This window comes from Oncorhynchus mykiss, chromosome 5, assembly GCF_013265735.2.
Source record: "Oncorhynchus mykiss isolate Arlee chromosome 5, USDA_OmykA_1.1, whole genome shotgun sequence".
NCBI classification, from domain to species: Eukaryota; Metazoa; Chordata; class Actinopteri; order Salmoniformes; family Salmonidae; genus Oncorhynchus; species Oncorhynchus mykiss.
In genome coordinates this window covers 89,186,723-89,211,893 of record NC_048569.1, presented here as the reverse complement: position 1 = coordinate 89,211,893, position 25,171 = coordinate 89,186,723, and the positions used below count along the sequence as shown (strand labels likewise).

At 39.8% G+C, this 25,171-nt stretch overlaps 1 protein-coding gene across 12 annotated transcripts in view; it reads left to right on the top strand.

The window, feature by feature from the left end:
- Positions 1–25,171, top strand: part of mast2 (microtubule associated serine/threonine kinase 2) — a 314,266-nt gene that overhangs the window by 254,104 nt on the left and 34,991 nt on the right. For 8 of the 12 annotated variants that reach the window (XR_005051887.1, XM_036978699.1, XM_036978698.1 and 5 more), the window contains 3 exons: positions 162–182; positions 9,289–9,367; positions 11,983–12,134. Coding sequence is in view for 11 of the 12 variants with exons in the window: in XM_036978699.1 (XP_036834594.1) it covers positions 162–182; positions 9,289–9,367; positions 11,983–12,134 (252 nt within the window). In the remaining variant the exon portion in view is untranslated. The remainder of the gene's footprint in view (positions 1–161; positions 183–9,288; positions 9,368–11,982; positions 12,135–25,171) is intronic. The other 4 variants (XM_036978708.1, XM_036978701.1, XM_036978700.1 and 1 more) reach the window with 3 other exon arrangements.

Below are 25,171 nucleotides of genomic sequence, written 5' to 3'. Positions count from 1 at the left end.
TGCTCTGAATCAGTAAATCAGGTAGGACAGGGAGACAGGAAAATTAACCTGATGCAACAGTGCCACACAATGGTGAAGTGTGATAAATCAGGATATCTGACATGCTCATCACAAAACCAGTGGGTTTGTAGAGCTAACACACTATCCTCTCTCCCACACAGTCACGGGCACAGGGCTGACAGGTAACCTTTGACCTTTCACCATCACCTTATCCTATGTCCTCTGCCCAGCATGGACACACCAGGGCCCCAGAGAAGTTCTAGTAGCAGTGATGTTCTAGGATCTATCCATATAATCGTATTCATTATGATCTAAAAGGCTAAACTGATCCTAGAGCAGCACTCCTCTGAGATGCTTTGTGGATACCGGCCCTGAAAAGGCTCCACGTCTTGTTGAGCAGAGCAGTCCTTTTGTGCTGCTGTTTTTACAGTAAACGTATCCATGGATTTGTGATGCCCTAGAGTCCCTAAAGAAGTATGGTCATCCCAAGCTTGCATGAAACTACCCTATAACTAGGACTGTGATGCAAAACAGCTTCATTTCATCTCATATTCATCTCCATGTTGTGGTCTTGGCTGTGTTTGTGTGTGTGTTGCTGGCTTGTGTCCGTGTGTGTTTGCTTGCATGTGTTTGCAGACTTTGTATAAATTGTATTCTCCACATAGCTCATCCTAATTTACCTACTACTGAACATACCATTTTCTGTCCAAATGATATACTGTCTCAACACACCACGTATTTATATTGTGGATTCTGACACATGCTCACTGTAATGTATCTACTGTGGGTTGTTATTTCCTGATTTCTTGCCGTGATCATTTTTTGTGTGTATTTCTACTGTATTTGCAAGAGATTCTACTGTACTGTTGGAGCTAGTAACACAATACATTATACTGTACTGTTGGAGCTAGTAACACAATACATTCTACTATACTGTTGGAGCTAGTAACACAATACATTATACTGTACTGTTGGAGCTAGTAACACAATACATTATACTGTACTGTTGGAGCTAGTAACACAATACATTCTACTGCACTGTTGGAGCTAGTAACACAATACATTATACTATACTGTTGGAGCTAGTAACACAATACATTATACTGCACTGTTGGAGCTAGTAACACAATACATTCTACTGTACTGTTGGAGCTAGTAACACAATACATTATACTGTACTGTTGGAGCTAGTAACACAATACATTATACTGCACTGTTGGAGCTAGTAACACAATACATTCTACTGTACTGTTGGAGCTAGTAACACAATACATTATACTGCACTGTTGGAGCTAGTAACACAATACATTATACTGTACTGTTGGAGCTAGTAACACAATACATTATACTGTACTGTTGGAGCTAGTAACACAATACATTCTACTGTACTGTTGGAGCTAGTAACACAAGACATTCTACTGTACTGTTGGAGCTAGTAATACAATACATCCTACTGTACTGTTGGAGCTAGTAACACAATACATTCTACTGTACTGTTGGAGCTAGTAACACAATACATTATACTGTACTGTTGGAGCTAGTAACACAATACATTATACTGTACTGTTGGAGCTAGTAACACAATACATCCTACTGTACTGTTGGAGCTAGTAACACAATACATCCTACTGTACTGTTGGAGCTAGTAACACAATACATCCTACTGTACTGTTGGAGCTAGTAACACAATACATTCTACTGTACTGTTGGAGCTAGTAACACAATGCATTATACTGTACTGTTGGAGCTAGTAACACAATACATCCTACTGTACTGTTGGAGCTAGTAACACAAGACATTCTGTACTGTTGGAGTTAGTAACACAAGACATTCTACTGTTGGAGCTAGTAACACAATACATCCTACTGTACTGTTGGAGCTAGTAACACAATACATTATACTGTACTGTTGGAGCTAGTAACACAAGACATTCTACTGTACTGTTGGAGCTAGTAACACAATACATCCTACTGTACTGTTGGAGCTAGTAACACAATACATTATACTGTACTGTTGGAGCTAGTAACACAATACATCCTACTGTACTGTTGGAGCTAGTAACACAATACATCCTACTGTACTGTTGGAGCTAGTAACACAATACATCCTACTGTACTGTTGGAGCTAGTAACACAATACATTCTACTGTACTGTTGGAGCTAGTAACACAATGCATTATACTGTACTGTTGGAGCTAGTAACACAATACATCCTACTGTACTGTTGGAGCTAGTAACACAAGACATTCTGTACTGTTGGAGTTAGTAACACAAGACATTCTACTGTTGGAGCTAGTAACACAATACATCCTACTGTACTGTTGGAGCTAGTAACACAATACATTATACTGTACTGTTGGAGCTAGTAACACAAGACATTCTACTGTACTGTTGGAGCTAGTAACACAATACATCCTACTGTACTGTTGGAGCTAGTAACACAAGACATTCTACTGTACTGTTGGAGCTAGTAACACAATACATTCTACTGTACTGTTGGAGCTAGTAACACAATACATTATACTGTACTGTTGGAGCTAGTAACACAAGACATTCTACTGTACTGTTGGAGCTAGTAACACAATACATCCTACTGTACTGTTGGAGCTAGTAACACAATACATTCTACTGTACTGTTGGAGCTAGTAACACAATACATTCTACTGTACTGTTGGAGCTAGTAACACAAGACATTCTACTGTACTGTTGGAGCTAGTAACACAAGACATTCTACTGTACTGTTGGAGCTAGAAACACAATACATTCTACTGTACTGTTGGAGCTAGTAACACAATACATTCTACTGTACTGTTGGAGCTAGTAACACAAGACATTATACTGTACTGTTGGAGCTAGTAACACAATACATTCTACTGTACTGTTGGAGCTAGTAACACAGTACATTCTACTGTACTGTTGGAGCTAGTAACACAAGACATTCTACTGTACTGTTGGAGCTAGTAACACAATACATTCTACTGTACTGTTGGAGCTAGTAACACAATACATTATACTGTACTGTTGGAGCTAGTAACACAAGACATTCTACTGTACTGTTGGAGCTAGTAACACAAGACATTATACTGTACTGTTGGAGCTAGTAACACAAGACATTATACTGTACTGTTGGAGCTAGTAACACAATACATTCTACTGTACTGTTGGAGCTAGTAACACAGTACATTCTACTGTACTGTTGGAGCTAGTAACACAATACATTCTACTGTACTGTTGGAGCTAGTAACACAATACATTATACTGTACTGTTGGAGCTAGTAACACAATACATTATACTGTACTGTTGGAGCTAGTAACACAAGACATTCTACTGTACTGTTGGAGCTAGTAACACAAGACATTATACTGTACTGTTGGAGCTAGTAACACAAGACATTATACTGTACTGTTGGAGCTAGTAACACAATACATTCTACTGTACTGTTGGAGCTAGTAACACAGTACATTCTACTGTACTGTTGGAGCTAGTAACACAATACATTGTACTATACTGTTGGAGCTAGTAACACAATACATTCTACTGTACTGTTGGAGCTAGTAACACAATACATTCTACTGTACTGTTGGAGCTAGTAACACAATACATTTTACTGTACTGTTGGAGTTAGTAACACAATACATTATACTGTACTGTTGGAGCTAGTAACACAATACATTATACTGTACTGTTGGAGCTAGTAACACAATACATCCTACTGTACTGTTGGAGCTAGTAACACAATACATTCTACTGTACTGTTGGAGCTAGTAACACAATACATTCTACTGTACTGTTGGAGCTAGTAACACAAGACATTCTACTGTACTGTTGGAGCTAGTAACACAATACATTCTACTGTACTGTTGGAGCTAGTAACACAATACATTCTACTGTACTGTTGGAGCTAGTAACACAATACATTCTACTGTACTGTTGGAGCTAGAAACACAATACATTCTACTGTACTGTTGGAGCTAGTAACACAATACATTCGACTGTACTGTTGGAGCTAGTAACACAATACATTCTACTGTACTGTTGGAGCTAGTAACACAATACATTATACTGTACTGTTGGAGCTTGTAACACAATACATTATACTGTACTGTTGGAGCTAGTAACACAATACATTATACTATACTGTTGGAGCTAGTAACACAATACATTATACTGTACTGTTGGAGCTAGTAACACAAGACATTCTACTGTACTGTTGGAGCTAGTAACACAAGACATTATACTATACTGTTGGAGCTAGTAACACAATACATTCTACTGTACTGTTGGAGCTAGTAACACAGTACATTCTACTGTACTGTTGGAGCTAGTAACACAAGACATTCTACTGTACTGTTGGAGCTAGTAACACAATACATTCTACTGTACTGTTGGAGCTAGTAACACAATACATTTTACTGTACTGTTGGAGCTAGTAACACAATACATTATACTGTACTTTTGGAGCTAGTAACACAATACATTATACTGTACTGTTGGAGCTAGTAACACAAGACATTCTACTGTACTGTTGGAGCTAGTAACACAAGACATTCTACTGTACTGTTGGAGCTAGTAACACAAGACATTCTACTGTACTGTTGGAGCTAGTAACACAAGACATTCTACTGTACTGTTGGAGCTAGTAACACAAGACATTCTACTGTACTGTTGGAGCTAGTAACACAAGACATTCTACTGTACTGTTGGAGCTAGTAACACAATACATTATACTGTACTGTTGGAGCTAGTAACACAATACATTCTACTGTACTGTTGGAGCTAGTAACACAATACATTCGACTGTACTGTTGGAGCTAGTAACACAATACATTCTACTGTACTGTTGGAGGTAGTAACACAATACATTCTACTATACTGTTGGAGCTAGTAACACAATACATTCTACTGTACTGTTGGAGCTAGTAACACAATACATTATACTGTACTGTTGGAGCTAGTAACACAATACATTCTACTGTACTGTTGGAGCTAGTAACACAATACATTATACTGTACTGTTGGAGCTAGTAACACAATACATTATACTGTACTGTTGGAGCTAGTAACACATACATTATACTGTACTGTTGGAGCTAGTAACACAATACATTATACTGTACTGTTGGAGCTAGTAACACAATACATTATACTGTACTGTTGGAGCTAGTAACACAATACATTCTACTGTACTGTTGGAGCTAGTAACACAATACATTATACTGTACTGTTGGAGCTAGTAACACAAGACATTCTACTGTACTGTTGGAGCTAGTAACACAAGACATTCTACTGTACTGTTGGAGCTAGTAACACAAGACATTCTACTGTACTGTTGGAGCTAGTAACACAAGACATTATACTGTACTGTTGGAGCTAGTAACACAAGACATTATACTGTACTGTTGGAGCTAGTAACACAATACATTCTACTGTACTGTTGGAGCTAGTAACACAGTACATTCTACTGTACTGTTGGAGCTAGTAACACAATACATTGTACTATACTGTTGGAGCTAGTAACACAATACATTCTACTGTACTGTTGGAGCTAGTAACACAATACATTCTACTGTACTGTTGGAGCTAGTAACACAATACATTTTACTGTACTGTTGGAGTTAGTAACACAATACATTATACTGTACTGTTGGAGCTAGTAACACAATACATCCTACTGTACTGTTGGAGCTAGTAACACAATACATTCTACTGTACTGTTGGAGCTAGTAACACAATACATTCTACTGTACTGTTGGAGCTAGTAACACAAGACATTCTACTGTACTGTTGGAGCTAGTAACACAATACATTCTACTGTACTGTTGGAGCTAGTAACACAATACATTCTACTGTACTGTTGGAGCTAGTAACACAATACATTCTACTGTACTGTTGGAGCTAGAAACACAATACATTATACTGTACTGTTGGAGCTAGTAACACAATACATTCGACTGTACTGTTGGAGCTAGTAACACAATACATTCTACTGTACTGTTGGAGCTAGTAACACAATACATTATACTGTACTGTTGGAGCTTGTAACACAATACATTATACTGTACTGTTGGAGCTAGTAACACAATACATTATACTATACTGTTGGAGCTAGTAACACAATACATTATACTGTACTGTTGGAGCTAGTAACACAAGACATTCTACTGTACTGTTGGAGCTAGTAACACAAGACATTATACTGTACTGTTGGAGCTAGTAACACAATACATTCTACTGTACTGTTGGAGCTAGTAACACAGTACATTCTACTGTACTGTTGGAGCTAGTAACACAAGACATTCTACTGTACTGTTGGAGCTAGTAACACAATACATTCTACTGTACTGTTGGAGCTAGTAACACAATACATTTTACTGTACTGTTGGAGCTAGTAACACAATACATTATACTGTACTTTTGGAGCTAGTAACACAATACATTATACTGTACTGTTGGAGCTAGTAACACAAGACATTCTACTGTACTGTTGGAGCTAGTAACACAAGACATTCTACTGTACTGTTGGAGCTAGTAACACAAGACATTCTACTGTACTGTTGGAGCTAGTAACACAAGACATTATACTGTACTGTTGGAGCTAGTAACACAAGACATTCTACTGTACTGTTGGAGCTAGTAACACAAGACATTCTACTGTACTGTTGGAGCTAGTAACACAATACATTATACTGTACTGTTGGAGCTAGTAACACAATACATTCTACTGTACTGTTGGAGCTAGTAACACAATACATTCGACTGTACTGTTGGAGCTAGTAACACAATACATTCTACTGTACTGTTGGAGGTAGTAACACAATACATTCTACTATACTGTTGGAGCTAGTAACACAATACATTCTACTGTACTGTTGGAGCTAGTAACACAATACATTATACTGTACTGTTGGAGCTAGTAACACAATACATTCTACTGTACTGTTGGAGCTAGTAACACAATACATTATACTGTACTGTTGGAGCTAGTAACACAATACATTATACTGTACTGTTGGAGCTAGTAACACATACATTATACTGTACTGTTGGAGCTAGTAACACAATACATTATACTGTACTGTTGGAGCTAGTAACACAATACATTATACTGTACTGTTGGAGCTAGTAACACAATACATTCTACTGTACTGTTGGAGCTAGTAACACAATACATTATACTGTACTGTTGGAGCTAGTAACACAAGACATTCTACTGTACTGTTGGAGCTAGTAACACAAGACATTCTACTGTACTGTTGGAGCTAGTAACACAATACATTATACTATACTGTTGGAGCTAGTAACACAATACATTATACTATACTGTTGGAGCTAGTAACACAATACATTATACTGTACTGTTGGAGCTAGTAACACAAGACATTCTACTGTACTGTTGGAGCTAGTAACACAAGTTATTCTACTGTACTGTTGGAGCTAGTAACACAATACATTATACTATACTGTTGGAGCTAGTAACACAATACATTCTACTGTACTGTTGGAGCTAGTAACACAAGACATTCTACTGTACTGTTGGAGCTAGTAACACAAGACATTCTACTGTACTGTTGGAGCTAGTAACACAAGACATTTTACTGTACTGTTGGAGCTAGTAACACAATACATTATACTGTACTTTTGGAGCTAGTAACACAATACATTATACTGTACTGTTGGAGCTAGTAACACAAGACATTCTACTGTACTGTTGGAGCTAGTAACACAAGACATTCTACTGTACTGTTGGAGCTAGTAACACAAGACATTCTACTGTACTGTTGGAGCTAGTAACACAATACATTCTACTGTACTGTTGGAGCTAGTAACACAATACATTCGACTGTACTGTTGGAGCTAGTAACACAATACATTCTACTGTACTGTTGGAGGTAGTAACACAATACATTCTACTATACTGTTGGAGCTAGTAACACAATACATTCTACTGTACTGTTGGAGCTAGTAACACAATACATTATACTGTACTGTTGGAGCTAGTAACACAATACATTCTACTGTACTGTTGGAGCTAGTAACACAATACATTATACTGTAATGTTGGAGCTAGTAACACAATACATTATACTGTACTGTTGGAGCTAGTAACACATACATTATACTGTACTGTTGGAGCTAGTAACACAATACATTATACTGTACTGTTGGAGCTAGTAACACAATACATTATACTGTACTGTTGGAGCTAGTAACACAATACATTCTACTGTACTGTTGGAGCTAGTAACACAATACATTATACTGTACTGTTGGAGCTAGTAACACAAGACATTCTACTGTACTGTTGGAGCTAGTAACACAAGACATTCTACTGTACTGTTGGAGCTAGTAACACAATACATTATACTATACTGTTGGAGCTAGTAACACAATACATTATACTATACTGTTGGAGCTAGTAACACAATACATTATACTGTACTGTTGGAGCTAGTAACACAAGACATTCTACTGTACTGTTGGAGCTAGTAACACAAGACATTCTACTGTACTGTTGGAGCTAGTAACACAATACATTATACTATACTGTTGGAGCTAGTAACACAATACATTCTACTGTACTGTTGGAGCTAGTAACACAAGACATTCTACTGTACTGTTGGAGCTAGTAACACAAGACATTCTACTGTACTGTTGGAGCTAGTAACACAAGACATTCTACTGTACTGTTGGAGCTAGTAACACAATACATTCTACTGTACTGTTGGAGCTAGTAACACAATACATTCTACTGTACTGTTGGAGCTAGTAACACAATACATTCTACTGTACTGTTGGAGCTAGTAACACAATACATTCTACTGTACTGTTGGAGCTAGTAACACAATACATTCTACTGTACTGTTGGAGCTAGTAACACAATACATTCTACTGTACTGTTGGAGCTAGTAACACAAGACATTATACTGTACTGTTGGAGCTAGTAACACAATACATTCTACTGTACTGTTGGAGCTAGAAACACAATACATCCTACTGTACTGTTGGAGCTAGTAACACAATACATTATACTGTACTGTTGGAGCTAGTAACACAATACATTCTACTGTACTGTTGGAGCTAGTAACACAAGCATTTCACTGCACCTGCTATAACACTTGCAAATCTGTGTCCGTAACCAATAAACTTAGATTTGATTGGAATTTTCAGTGTGAGTTGTCCCGGACATCTAGCTGGGTACCATGGCTCCATCAAGCCTTTCATAGTAAACCCAGGAACTGACATTAACCCCTGCCATCCTCTCTGTGTTTCTCTCTCTTTCTTTCTTAGGACGGATGGCAGACGCTGGTCTCTGGCCTCTCTTCCCTCCTCTGGATATGGCACTAACACACCCAGCTCCACCGTCTCAGTGAGTTTGTGTGTGTGTATCCCAGAAGAATCTCACACCCCTCCTAGTACAGTACATCTCTTCCCTCTGGTGCAGCCCAGCCCAGTCTCACCGTTAGTCTCACCTTTAATCTGACCGTTAATCTGACCATTAGTCTGACTGTTAGTCTCACTGTTAATCTGACCGTTAATCTGACCATTAGTCTGGCTGTTAGTCTGACTGTTATTCTGACTGCTAGTCTGACTGTAAGTCTCACCGTTAGTCTGATTGTTAGTATCACCGTTAGTCTCACCGTTAGTCTGACTGTTAGTCTCACCGTTAGTCTGACTGTTAGTCTCACCGTTAGTCTGACTGTTAGTCTCACCGTTAGTCTGACTGTTAGTCTCACCGTTAGTCTGACTGTTAGTCTCACCGTTAGTCTGACTGTTAGTCTCACCGTTAGTCTGACTGTTAGTCTCACCATTAGTCTGACTGTTAGTCTCACCGTTAGTCTGACTGTTAGTCTTACCGTTAGTCTGACTGTTAGTCTCACCGTTAGTCTGACTGTTAGTCTGACTCTTAGTCTGACCGTTAGTCTGACTGTTAGTCTCACCGTTAGTCTGACCGTTACTCATATTGTTAGTCTGACTGATGTCTGGCACATACAGCCTCTTCCTCATGTTGATGAAAAGCCTGAAGGCTTCCTGCTTACTCACCAGCTCAGAGGAGATGAAGTTGTTGTGCTCATATAACCTCATTATGGATTCAGGTTAAATTAGCTCTGAATATTTTTTATCTTACTCAAAGGAGCAACAATACCTCCGTAACCCCTAATGTACAGTCTAAATTTTTAACAGACAATCATCCCCATTTAAAATTCTCCAAAGTTTGTTCATTCACAACGGCCCAGTAGAGAGCAGAAGACACTACCTTAGCCAGGAGTTAACATTCACAGTAGCAGTTAGCCGCTGGGCTACTAGCTACCCGGCTCTTCTCCCCTTGTAATCCCTCCCTCAAGCAGTTAGCCGCTACTAGCTACTCAGCTCTTCTGCTCCTGTAATCCCTCCCTTAGCAGTTAGCTACTACTAGTTACTTGGCTCTTCTGCTCCTGTAATCCTCCTTCCAGCATTTAGCCACTAGTAGCTACTTGACTCTCCTGCTCCTGTAATCCCTCTCTCCAGCATTTTGCCGCTACTAGCTGCTCGGCTCTTCTACTCCTGTAATCCCTCCCTTTAGTAGTTACCCGTTACTAGCTACTTGGCTCTTCTGCTCTTGAAATCCCCCCTCCAGCAGTTAGCCGCTACTAGCTACTTGGCTCTTCTGCTCTTGTAATCCCTCCCTCCAGCAGTAAGCCTCTACTAGCTACTTGGCTCTTCTGCTCTTGTAATCCCTCCCTCTAGCAGTAAGCCCCTTCTAGCTACTTGGTTCTATTGTTTTTGTAATCCCTCCCTCCAGCAGTTAGCCCCTTCTAGCTACTTGGCTCTATTGTTTTTGTAATCCCTCCCTCCAGCAGTAAGCCCCTACTAGCTACTTGGCTCTATTGTTTTTGTAATCCCTCCCTCTAGCAGTAAGCCCCTACTAGCTACTTGGCTCTATTGTTTTTGTAATCCCCCCTCCAGCAGTAAGCCCCTTCTAGCTACTTGGCTCTATTGTTTTTGTAATCCCCCCCTCCAGCAGTAAGCCGCTACTAGCTACTTGGCTCTATTGTTTTTGTAATCCCTCCCTCCAGCAGTAAGCCCCTACTAGCTACTTGGCTCTATTGTTTTTGTAATCCCTCCCTCCAGCAGTAAGCCCCTACTAGCTACTTGGCTCTATTGTTTTTGTAATCCCTCCCTCCAGCAGTAAGCCCCTACTAGATACTTGGCTCTATTGTTTTTGTAATCCCCCCTCCAGCAGTAAGCCCCTACTAGCTACTTGGCTCTTCTGCTCTTGTAATCCCCCCCTCCAGCAGTTAGCCCCTACTAGCTACTTGGCTCTATTGTTTTTGTAATCCCCCCTCCAGCAGTAAGCCCCTACTAGCTACTTGGCTCTTCTGCTCTTGTAATCCCCCCCTCCAGCAGTTAGCCCCTACTAGCTACTTGGCTCTATTGTTTTTGTAATCCCAGCCTCCAGCAGTAAGCCCCTACTAGCTACTTGGCTCTTCTGCTCTTGTAATCCCCCCTCCAGCAGTTAGCCCCTACTAGCTACTTGGCTCTTCTGCTCTTGTAATCCCCCCCTTCAGCAGTTAGCCCCTACTAGCTACTTGGCTCTATTGTTTTTGTAATCCCTCCCTCCAGCAGTAAGCCGCTACTTGGCTCTTCTGCTGCTGTAATCCCTCCTTTTAGCAGTTAGCCCCTACTAGCTACTTGGCTCTTCTGCTCTTGTAATCCCCCCCTCCAGCAGTTAGCCCCTACTAGCTACTTGGCTCTTCTGCTCTTGTAATCCCCCCCTCCAGCAGTTAGCCCCTACTAGCTACTTGGCTCTTCTGCTCTTGTAATCCCCCCCTTCAGCAGTTAGCCCCTACTAGCTACTTGGCTCTATTGTTTTTGTAATCCCTCCCTCCAGCAGTAAGCCGCTACTTGGCTCTTCTGCTGCTGTAATCCCGCCTTTTAGCAGTTAGCCGCTACTAGTGCCCGGCTCTTCTGCCCTTGTAATCCCTCCCTCTCTGCTTCTCACAGTCATCCTGTTCATCCCAGGAGAAGCTGCACCAGCTGCCCTTCCAGCCCACGGCGGACGAGCTGCACTTCCTCACCAAGCACTTCAGCTCCGAGAGCATCACAGACGAGGATGAACGACACTCGCCCATGCGCCCCCGCTCACGCAGCCTCAGGTAGGACAGGACACCCAGAGACTTAACGATCATGTACCCAGTATACGGCCCAGTGCCCACCCTATACCCCAAGCCTCCCTATCTGTACACGGCAGACCACAGACAGAACTCACCTGACTGTCTGACTGGCTGGTAGTAGGGCTGCCTGTGTAACTGCAGTAAACAGAAAGGTATTAAACCTAAAGGCCTATATTTAACTGATAGTCAAAAAGGTCATTGACATGTGGCTTGTGAGTGATTGGAGCTCGGATAACACAAGCATTTCGCTACACCCGCAATAACATCTGATAAATATATGTATGTGACCAATAACATCTGATAAATATATGAATGTGACCAATAAAATGTGATTTGATTTGACACACGTCTCTTCACTGTGGCGTCTCTCACCTTTCTATCGACCCAGCCTAACTCAGTCTCCTCTGTCTCTACCCATCGCTCCCATTCCCTCTATCTTTCTCTCTCTCTCTGTCTATCTGTCTCTTTCAGTCTCTCCCTCTGTCACTCTCTCTGTTCTACAATTCTCTTTCTCTGTCTCTCCACCTCTTTCTCACACTCCATTTATCTCCCTCCCTGTCTCCCTTTCCTGTCTCTTTCTGTCTGCGTCTGTCAGTGTTTGGTCATTGCCAGAGGTTATCTATCTCAGTCAGTTTGTCTGTCTGTCACAGACTCTGCCTTCTGTGAGATCTGAGAGGGGCCAGTTCTGGTGTCATCTCAGCTGATGCCACCCTGTCCTGACATGACCTGCTGCTGCCAGTCTAAACCTCTCCTCTCCTTCCATCCTTCTGTGTGGATGAAGAACTCACACTCTCCTTCTATCTCACTCTATCCTCATGAATGGAGAACAGAAAGTGTCTCTTTTGGTATTATATGAGAGAAACACTTCATGAGGTTTGATGTTAAGACTGCTATATGACACAGAGAGAGGCCTAGCCCCTCAACTCCTACATTCTATAGTAGGCTGGGACAATACCAGTATCTTGATCATCTTCAGTATCATGGCAAGGAAACAAAACACAGAACAAAACAAACATCATTATGTTGTCATCCAGAATCAACTAGAGCACACAATATGTTACACACAGCAGGTTTTTAAAGGACCAAAGTATTTAGTCTGCTTTGTGTTTTCATTTTTGCCATGGAAAAAATATTTAGATACTGATATGGTCACAGCCCTAGATAGGCTGTATCTCTCTCTGAATGTACTCAGTATTGGATACTGGTATGGTCACAGCCCTAGATAGGCTGTATCTCTCTCTGAATGTACTCAGTATTGGATACTGGTATGGTCACAACCCTAGATAGGCTGTATCTCTCTCTGAATGTACTCAGTATTGGATACTGGTATGGTCACAACCCTAGATAGGCTGTATCTCTCTCTGAATGTACTCAGTATTGGATACTGGTATGGTCACAGCCCTAGATAGGCTGTATTTCTCTCTGAATGTACTCAGTATTGGCCTGCCTCAGTGTTTTCCCCAAGCACGTGGAGTAGCCAGACAGGCTCACCTGGGCTGGGGGGATAGTACAACAGCAGCTGTTGTACAATATCGTATAAAACTGCTGACATCCACAGGCTTCAAGCTTCCTTTTAAGAGGCATTTTCTCAGCTTTCTGCAATACAGATGTGATAGAAGAATGACGCCGGTGTTTAACATGGGCTTTGCTACACAGAAAGCAGCAGTTGATTACTCCATTGTCAACACTTTGATATAGGTAGCATATATAGTACCAGTCAAACGTTTGGACACATCTACTCATTCAAGGGCTTTTCTTTATTTTTACTATTTTCTACCTCGTAGAATAATAGTGAAGACATCAAAACTATGAAATAACACATATGGAATCATATAGTAACCAAAAAAGTGTTAAACAAATCAAAATATATTTTATATTTGAGATTCTCTGTGGTCCAACTCATCCCAAACCATCTCAATTGGGTTGAGGTCGGGTGATTGTGGAGGCCAGGTCATCTGATACAGCACTCCATCACTTTCCTTATTGGTCAAATAGCCCTTACACAGCCTGGTGTGTTGGGTCATTGTCCTGTTGAAAAACAAATGCTGGTTAAGTGTGCCTTGCATCCAAAATAAATCACTGACAGTGTCACCAGCAAAGCACCATCACACCTCCTCCTCCATGCTCCACAGTGGGAACCAGAGAGATCAGAGAGCAGAGATCATCCGTTCACCTACTCTGCATCTCACAAAGACACAGCGGTTGGAACCAAAAATCTCAAATTTGAACTTTCCACCGGTCTAATGTCCGTTGCTTTTGTTTTTTGGCCCAAGCAAGTCTCTTCTTCTCATTAGTGTCCTTTAGTCTTAGTTTCTTTGCAGCAATTCGACCATGAAGGCCTGATTCACGCAGTCTCCTCTGAACAGTTGATGTTCAGATGTGTCTGTTACTTAAACTCTGTGAAGCATTTATTTGGGCTGCAATTTCTGAGGCTGTTAACTCTAATGAACATATCGTCTGCAGCAGAGGTCACTCTGGGTCTTCCTTCCCTGTGGCGGTCCTCATGAGTTTCATCATAGCGCTGGATGGTTTTTGCAACTGCACTTGAAGACATTTTCCGGATTGACTGACCTTCGTGTCTTAAAGTAATGATGGACTGTTGTTTCTCTTTGCTTATTTGAGCTGTTCTTGACATAATATCGACTTGGTCTTTTACCAAATAGGGCTATCTTCTGTATACCACCTCTACCTTGTCACAATACAACTGATATGCTTAAACAAAATTCCACAAATTATCGTTCAATTATCGCACACCTGTTAATTGAAATGCATTCCAGGTGACTACCTCATGACACTGGTTGAGAGAACGCCAAGAGTGTGCAAAGCTGTCATCAACGCAAAGGGAGGCTGCTTTGAAGAATCTCAAATATAAAATATATTTTGATTTATTTAACACTTTTTTTGGTTACTACATGATTCCAAAGGTGTTATTTCATAGTTTTGGTGTCTTCACTATTATTCTACAATGTAAAAAATAAAGAAAAACCCTGGAATGAGTATGTGCGTCCAAACTTTTGATTGGAACTGTATATCAATATCTTTGAAAATACCATATAGGTATGATTAGCTTTTAAAACAATTCAATCTGTTTTCTTTTATCCTATTTTGGACCAGTGAGACAATCTCTCCACTAGCCTACCTATTGTTCCTGCAGTGAGGAGGATTCACCATCTTCATCCAATGTTTTCATAATTTATCTAACAGTTTGCAAATTAGGGAGCCAAATGAAAGCTCTCTTACCAATGCAATTCGGTAAGCTACTGACGAGTCACTCACTTTAACGTGTCTGGCAAGTCCTGATGGACTTCATATTGAAAATAGAAACCAGATCTTTTGTTTACTTGTCCCGATGCGATACACTAAACTAGAGGTCGACCGATTATGATTTTTCAACGCCGATACCGATTATTAGAGGACCAAAAAAAAGCCGATACCAATTAATCGGCCGTTTTTTAAAAATGTATTTGTAATAATGACAATTACAACAATACTGAATGAACACTTATTTTAACTTAATATAATACATCAATAAAATCAATTTGGCCTCAAATAAATAATGAAACATGTTCAATTTGGTTTAAATAATGCAAAAACAAAGTGTTGGAGAAGAAAGTAAAAGTGCAATATGTGCCATGTAAGAAAGCTAACGTTTAAGTTCCTTGCCCATAACATGAGAACATATGAAAGCTGGTGGTTCCTTTTAACATGAGTCTTCAATATTCCCAGGTAAGAAGTTTTAGGTTGTAGCTATTATAGGAATTATAGGACTATTTCTCTCTATACCATTTGTATTTCATATACCTTTGACTATTGGATGTTCTTATAGGCACTTTAGTATTGCCAGTGTAACAGTATAGCATCCCTCTCCTCGCTGCTACCTGGGCTCGAACCAGGAACACATCGACAACAGCCACCCTCGAAGCATCGTTACCCATGCAGAGCAAGGGGAACAACTACTCCAAGTCTCAGAGTGAGTGACGTTTGAAACGCTATTAGCGCGCACCCCACTAACTAGCTAGCCATTTCACATCGGTTACACCAGCCTAATCTCGGGAGTTGATAGGCTTGAAGTCATAAACAGCGCAGTGCTTGAAGCATTGCGAGGAGCTGCTGGCAAAACGCACGAAAGTGCTGTTTGAATGAATGCTTATGAGCCTGCTGGTGCCTACCATCGCTCAGTCAGACTGCTCTATCAAATCATAGACTTAATTGTAACGTAATAACACGCAGAAATATGAGCCTTAGGTCATTAATATGGTTGAATCCGGAAACTATCATTTCGAAAACAAAACGTTTATTCTTTCAGTGAAATACGGAACCGTTCGGATGGCATCCCGAAGTCTAAATATAGCTGTTACATTGCACAACCTTCAATGTTATGTCATAATTACGTAAAATTCTGGCAAATTAGTTCGCAACGATCCAGGCAGCCCAAAATGTTGCATTTACCCCGACTCTGTGTGCAATGAACGCAAGAGAAGTACACAATTTCACCTGGTTAATATTGCCTTCTAACCTTTCTTTTAGCTAAATATGCAGGTTTAAAAATATATACTTCTGTGTATTGATTTTAAGAAAGGCATTTATGTTTAGGTTTAGTTACACGTTGGAGCAACGACAGTCCTTTTTCGCGAATGCGCACCGCATCGATTATATGCAACGCAGGACACGCTAGATAAACTAGTAATATCATCAACCATGTGTAGTTAACTAGTGATTATGATTGATTGATTGTATTTTATAAGATAAGTTTAATGCTAGCTAGCAACTTACCTTGGCTTCTTACTGCATTCGCGTAACAGCCAGGCTCCTCATGAGGCAGGCGGTTAGAGCGTTGGACTAATTAACCGTAAGGTTGCAAGATTGAGTCCCTGAGCTGACAAGGTAAAAAATCTGTCGTTCTGCCCCTGAATTAGGCCGTCATTGAAAATAAGAATGTGTTCTTAACTAACTTGCCTCGTTAAATAAAGTTGTAAAAAATATATATATATAAAAATAAAAATACATTTAAATCGGCTAAATCGGAGTCCAAAAATACCGATTTCCGATTGTTATGAAGACTTGAAATCGGCCATTCTGATTAATCGGTTGACTTCTACACTGGACATATAACTACTTGTATGATTTATGAATGGGAAGGATACATGAAATCGACTTGATTCAGTCAGTTCAACACCTTTTATAATAAGCTCAGTGAATAGATTGACGGGCAGGTAAATGTTGAACTGGAATGTAAAAATGCACTGGCCCGACACATGGACCCTGGGCCATCGTTAATGTCAGACCCTGCGTGTGAAAGAAAATCAAGGAATGTGCCAGAAAACAATTGGCGGAGTGGATTATATGGTATAATGCATTCATTATATGGTATGTGCAAATTCATTCACATTATATTGGACCTGCAAATTCATGCTCTCTTTCTCCATGTAAAGAAATTAGACTTGCAACCACATTCTAGCGGGAGAGGGCTCTGTATACTTTTTTAAATCATTTATTTTTTTGTAGCGAATTGGAAAGTAGCCTAGTTAATTTAAGTGGAAAAAAGTACCTGGCTTGAAAATTAGTCTGTATCGGCTGTTTTGCCGACAGCCGGCGCTAGTGGAAAACACTGCCTGCCTTTCAGGCCAGCTAGCAGTATTAGATCTATGAATATTAGATGAGCTAGCAAGGTGTGAGAAAGAAGATCATTACCAGCCCTTTACAAATGGCTCTTTCTGCTGTATGACTGTACTATATAATCATCTGAGGAGAGATAGAGAGAGAGATGGGAAAAGAGGGGGTGAATGGTAGGGGAGAGATAGAGAGAGAGATGAGAAGAGAGGGGGTGAATGGTAGGGGAGAGAGAGAGAGATGGGAAGAGAGGGGGTGAATGGTAGGGGAGAGATAGAGAGAGAGATGGGAAGAGAGGGGGTGAATGGTAGGGGAGAGATAGAGAGGGGTGAATGGTAGGGGAGAGATAGAGAGGGGGTGAATGGTAGGGGAGAGATAGAGAGGGGGTGAATGGTAGGGGAGAGATTGAGGCTTTAGAGGAGAGAGGGATGAAGGGGTGGGCTTGAATAAGGGTGATTGCTATGGTAAACGAGAGAAAGGCTGCTGGAAAGAGAGTGGTAAAGTGAACGATGCAGATGAGGTAAGGGAGAGCGAGTGAAAGAGAGAGAGCGCGTGAACCGGAGGGAGAGAGAGAGAAAATGATGAGTCTCAGACCAGCTAATTATGATTAGAGAAATAAAGAAGGAAGCAATCATATGCTAATTTCATGGCCTTATTATCTGCCATACTGAAAGTGATGACAGCTGTGGTTCTTCTCCTGTCCTTCCTCTCTCTGTCTCACCCCTCACTCATTCTTCAGAAGTTGTAGAAATGAGCTCAACATGTTCATCCATCGTAGGTTTGTCATATCCAGCTGTGGGTCCTGTTATAATGAACAGCACAGAGACATATGGCCTCACAGACAGACACACACACAGAGACAGACACACAGACCCTTCATTTTGGGTGTACCCCTATTGAATCTACAATATTATCCATATTATTATAGTCTCATCCAACGGGGCTCTGAGGCATTTACGTTACCCCCTCCTCACACACACACCATCCTGCCTCTCACACAGACTGCCACCCCCTCCTTTTCTCTGTCACGCTCAATTAGGTTCTTCATTTCCCCAGTTGCCCTCCTCACTGGTGTTATGCCAATCTTACCCCCTCTCTATTTTCTCTTACTCTCTGATTCACTTCATGTATCATCTTACTCTCTGATTCACTTCATGTATCATCTTTCTCTCTGATTCACTTCATGTATCATCTTTCTCTCTGATTCACTTCATTTATCATCATATTCCACCCTGACTTTTTCTTTTGAGCACCATTTTCATGTAATCTGACGTCAGTGTTTTAAATAAGCTCACACACCATTTCACACGTTTTAAAACCCTCACTCTTACAGCCACAGTGCTGTGCTACATCAGTGGTTCCTAACCCAGGTCCTCCAGTACCCCCAACAGCACACCTGATTCAACTCATCAACCAATCATCAAGCCCTCGGTCAGTTGAATCAGGTGTGTTTGGCCAGGGCTTCAACAAACCTGTGTTGGGGGTACTGGACTATATAAACAGGATTCAAAGCTCCTGAAACAGTTCATGCTGATGTAAAAAAAATATATATATATATATTTAAATACATTTGATTGGTTAACACAGGCTTTTACTGTAGATACAAAGCTTCAGACAAAACTCTTTCCTCCCACAAGTTAATGAGAGTCTGTGTTCAAGGTCGTTTCTCAAATGATTATGAAACATATTTTTTTGAAAATGGCCCGAAGGTGATTTTGATGTTCCGTTATGGGAGAAATATTTCATTTTCGAATGAGCCTTTGTCTGATGTTATTCATTCTCAGGACCTTCGGGATTCTATTAGCAGCTTGTTTGATGTGAGCTTTATTCAATAACGCCACAAATCACTCAAAGACACTCCACTCTCACACAACGGAAGGGGGGGTGGGTGAAAATATCCTATTTGAGTATTTATGACTCAGCCTCTGGCTATGCATCAATCTCTGTCAGAGCTAACCTTTGGTTACCGTGGCAGCAGTGATTGTGGTTCTGAGTGAAGTGTTTTATATAAAAAGACAGGTGTGTGTGTGTGTGTGTGTGTGTGTGGCAGGACTCAGAGCTGAGAATATTCCTCCTCAGTTTGTTTTGATGATTGACATATATATAATATATATATTGTTAAGAAGAGGGGCCTTATGATTAACGAGACGTGGTGTGATCATAACAACATACAGGAACTCAAGTCCTTCTGTTCACCTGACTTAGAATTACTCACAATCAAATGTCGACCGCATTATCTACCAAGAGAATTCTCTTCGATTATAATCACAGCCACAAATATTCCCCCCCCAAGCAGACACATCGACGGCCCTGAACAAACTTTATTTGACTCTATGTAAACTGGAAACCACATATCCGGAGGCTGCATTCATTGTAGCTTGGGATTTTAACAAGGCTAATCTGAAAACAAGACTCTAAATTCTATCAGCATATTGATTGTGCTACCAGGGATGGTAAAACCCTGGATCTCTGTTATTCTAACTTCCGCGACGCATTAAAGGCCCTCCCCCGCCCTCCTTTTGGAAAAGCTGACCACGACTCCATTTTGTTGCTCCCAGCAAATAGACTGAGACTAAAACAGGAGGCTCCCTCCCTCAGGTCTGTTCAACTCTGGTCCGACCAATCTGATTCCACGCTTCAAGATTGCTTCGATCACGTGGATTGGGATATGTTCCGCACTGTGTCAAACAACAACATTGACGAATACGCTGATTCGGTGAGCGATGTCGTACCCACAGAAACTATTAAAACATTCCCAAACCAGAAACCGTGGATTGATGGCAGCATTCGCGCGAAACTGAAAGCGCGAACCACTGCTTTTAACCAGGGCAAGGTGACCGGAAACATCACCAAATACAAACAGTGTAGCTATTCAATCAAACAAGCTAAGCGTCAGTATAGAGACAAAGTAGAGTCACAATTCAACGGCTCAGACACAAGAGGTATGTGGCAGGGTCTACAGTCAATCACGGATTACAAGAAGAACACCCTGTAGCACTCACTTTCGTCATCATGAAGTGCTTTGAGAGACTAGTCAAGGACCATATCACCTCCACCCTACCTGACACCCTAGACACACTCCAATTTGCTTACCGCCCCAATAGGTCCACAGACGACGCAATCGCAACCACACTGCACACTGCCATAACCCACCTGGACAAGAGGAATACCTATGTGAGAATGCTGTTCGTCGACTACAGCTCAGCATTTAACACCAAAGTACCATCCAAACTCATCATCAAGACCCTGGGTCTCGACCCCGCCCTGTGCAACTGGGTACTGGACTTCCTGACGGGCCGCCCCCAGGTGGTGAGGGTAGGTAACAACATCTCCACCCCGCTGACCCTCAACACTGGGGCCCCTCAAGGGTGCGTTCTGAGCCCTCTCCTGTACTCCCTGTTCACCCACGACTCAATCATCAAGTTTGCAGACGACACTACAGTGGTAGGTTTGATTACCAAAAACAACGAGATGGCCTACAGGGAGGAGGTGAGGGCCCTCGGAGTGTGGTGTCAGGAAAATAACCTCACACTCAACGTCAACAAAACAAAGGAGATGATCGTGGACTTCAGGAAACCGCAGAGTGAGCACCCCCCTATCCACATCGACGGGACAGTAGTGGAGAGGGTTTTAAGTTCCTCGGCGTACACATCACGGACAAACTGAATTGGTCCACCCACACAGACAGCGTGGTGAAAAAGGCGCAGCAGCGCCTCTTCAACCTCAGGAGGCTGAAGAAATTTGGCTTGTCACCAAAAGCACTCACAAACTTTTCACGTATCACCGCCTGGTACGGCAACTGCTCCACTTACATTGAGTGGCTGCTGCTAACATACTGACTCAACTCCAGCCACTTTAATAATGGAACAATTTATGTAAAAATGTATCACTAGCCACTTTAAACAATGCCAATTAATATAATGTTTACATACCCTACATTACTCATCTCATATGTATATACTGTACTCTATACCATCTACTGCATCTTACCTATGCCGTTCTGTACCATCACTCATTCATAAATCTTTATGCACATATTCTTTATCCCTTTACACTTGTAGTTGTAAGGTAGTTAGTTATAAGGTAGTTGCTGTGGAATTGTTAGGTTAGATTACTCGTTGGTTATTACTGCATTGTCGGAACTAGAAGCACAAGCATTTCGCTACACTCACATTACCATCTGCTAACCATGTGTATGTGACAAATAACATTTGATTTGATTAATAAAAGTAGAGAGACAGACGGACAGCTAATTAGTGTGTTGTGCTGGCTCTCGTGTTTGTGTGAGAGCAAAGAGCCTAATGCATTAGAATATATTCTGAGAAGCTTACCTTCTGGCAAGAGTCTTAAGAGTCTACTTTGACCCACAATTGTGTGTGTGCGTGTGCATGTGCGTGTGTGTGTGTGTGTGTGTGTGTGTGTTGGCACGATGAAAACCACCTCTATGAAGTTGACCTCATATGTCACATTCAGTGTGTTCTCATTCAATTAGGCTGGTTAATATGTTATAGACTGGTTAATATGTTATAGACTGATTATAGACGGGTTAATATGTTGTAGACTGGTTAATATGTTGTAGACTGGTTAATATGTTGTAGACTGGTTAATATGTTATAGACTGATTATAGACGGGTTAATATGTTATAGACTGGTTAATATGTTGTAGACTGGTTAATATGTTGTAGACTGGTTAATATGTTGTAGACTGGTTAATATGTTATAGACTGGTTAATATGTTGTAGACTGGTTAATATGTTATAGACTGATTATAGACGGGTTAATATGTTATAGACTGGTTAATATGTTGTAGACTGGTTAATATGTTGTAGACTGGTTAATATGTTGTAGACTGGTTAATATGTTGTAGACTGGTTAATATGTTGTAGACTGGTTAATATGTTATAGACTGGTTAATATGTTGTAGACTGGTTAATATGTTGTAGACTGGTTAATATGTTGTAGACTGGTTAATATGTTGTAGACTGGTTAATATGTTGTAGACTGGTTAATATGTTGTAGACTGGTTAATATGTTATAGACTGGTTAATATGTTATAGACTGGTTAATATGTTGTAGACTGGTTAATATGTTGTAGACTGGTTAATATGTTGTAGACTGGTTAATATGTTATAGACTGGTTAATATGTTGTAGACTGGTTAATATGTTGTAGACTGGTTAATATGTTGTAGACTGGTTAATATGTTGTAGACTGGTTAATATGTTATAGACTGGTTAATATGTTGTAGACTGGTTAATATGTTATAGACTGGTTAATATGTTATAGACTGGTTAATATGTTGTAGACTGGTTAATATGTTATAGACTGGTTAATATGTTGTAGACTGGTTAATATGTTGTAGACTGGTTAATATGTTGTAGACTGGTTAATATGTTGTAGACTGGTTAATATGTTGTAGACTGGTTAATATGTTGTAGACTGGTTAATATGTTATAGACTGGTTACTATGTTATAGACTGGTTAATAAGTTGTAGACTGGTTAATATGTTGTAGACTGGTTAATATGTTGTAGACTGGTTAATATGTTGTAGACTGGTTAATATGTTATAGACTGGTTAATATGTTATAGACTGGTTAATATGTTATAGACTGGTTATAGACGGTTAATATGTTGTAGACTGGTTAATATGTTGTAGACTGGTTTATATGTTGTAGACTGGTTAATATGTTGTAGACTGGTTAATATGTTGTAGACTGGTTAATATGTTATAGACTGGTTAATATGTTATAGACTGGTTAATATGTTGTAGACTGGTTAATATGTTGTAGACTGGTTAATATGTTGTAGACTGGTTAATATGTTATAGACTGGTTAATATGTTGTAGACTGGTTAATATGTTGTAGACTGGTTAATATGTTGTAGACTGGTTAATATGTTGTAGACTGGTTAATATGTTGTAGACTGGTTAATATGTTATAGACGGGTTAATATGTTGTAGACTGGTTAATATGTTGTAGACTGGTTAATATGTTGTAGACTGGTTAATATGTTGTAGACTGGTTAATATGTTATAGACTGGTTATAGACGGGTTAATATGTTGTAGACTGGTTAATATGTTGTAGACTGGTTAATATGTTGTAGACTGGTTAATATGTTGTAGACTGGTTAATATGTTGTAGACTGGTTAATATGTTGTAGACTGGTTAATATGTTATAGACTGGTTCATATGTTATAGACTGGTTAATATGTTGTAGACTGGTTAATATGTTGTAGACTGGTTAATATGTTGTAGACTGGTTAATATGTTATAGACTGGTTAATATGTTGTAGACTGGTTAATATGTTGTAGACTGGTTAATATGTTATAGACTGGTTAATATGTTGTAGACTGGTTAATATGTTGTAGACTGGTTAATATGTTGTAGACTGGTTAATATGTTGTAGACTGGTTAATATGTTGTAGACTGGTTAATATGTTATAGACTGGTTAATATGTTGTAGACTGGTTAATATGTTGTAGACTGGTTAATATGTTGTAGACTGGTTAATATGTTATAGACTGGTTAATATGTTATAGACTGGTTAATATGTTATAGACTGGTTAATATGTTGTAGACTGGTTAATATGTTGTAGACTGGTTAATATGTTATAGACTGGTTAATATGTTGTAGACTGGTTAATATGTTGTAGACTGGTTAATATGTTGTAGACTGGTTAATATGTTATAGACTGGTTAATATGTTGTAGACTGGTTAATATGTTATAGACTGGTTAATATGTTATAGACTGGTTAATATGTTGTAGACTGGTTAATATGTTATAGACTGGTTAATATGTTGTAGACTGGTTAATATGTTGTAGACTGGTTAATATGTTATAGACTGGTTAATATGTTGTAGACTGGTTAATATGTTATAGACTGGTTAATATGTTGTAGACTGGTTAATATGTTGTAGACTGGTTAATATGTTATAGACTGGTTAATATGTTATAGACTGGTTAATATGTTATAGACTGGTTAATATGTTGTAGACTGGTTAATATGTTGTAGACTGGTTAATATGTTATAGACTGGTTAATATGTTATAGACTGGTTATAGACTGGTTAATATGTTGTAGACTGGTTAATATGTTATAGACTGGTTAATATGTTGTAGACTGGTTAATATGTTATAGACTGGTTAATATGTTATAGACTGGTTAATATGTTGTAGACTGGTTAATATGTTGTAGACTGGTTAATATGTTATAGACTGGTTAATATGTTATAGACTGGTTAATATGTTGTAGACTGGTTAATATGTTGTAGACTGGTTAATATGTTATAGACTGGTTAATATGTTATAGACTGGTTATAGACTGGTTAATATGTTGTAGACTGGTTAATATGTTATAGACTGGTTAATATGTTATAGACTGGTTAATATCTTGTAGACTGGTTAAT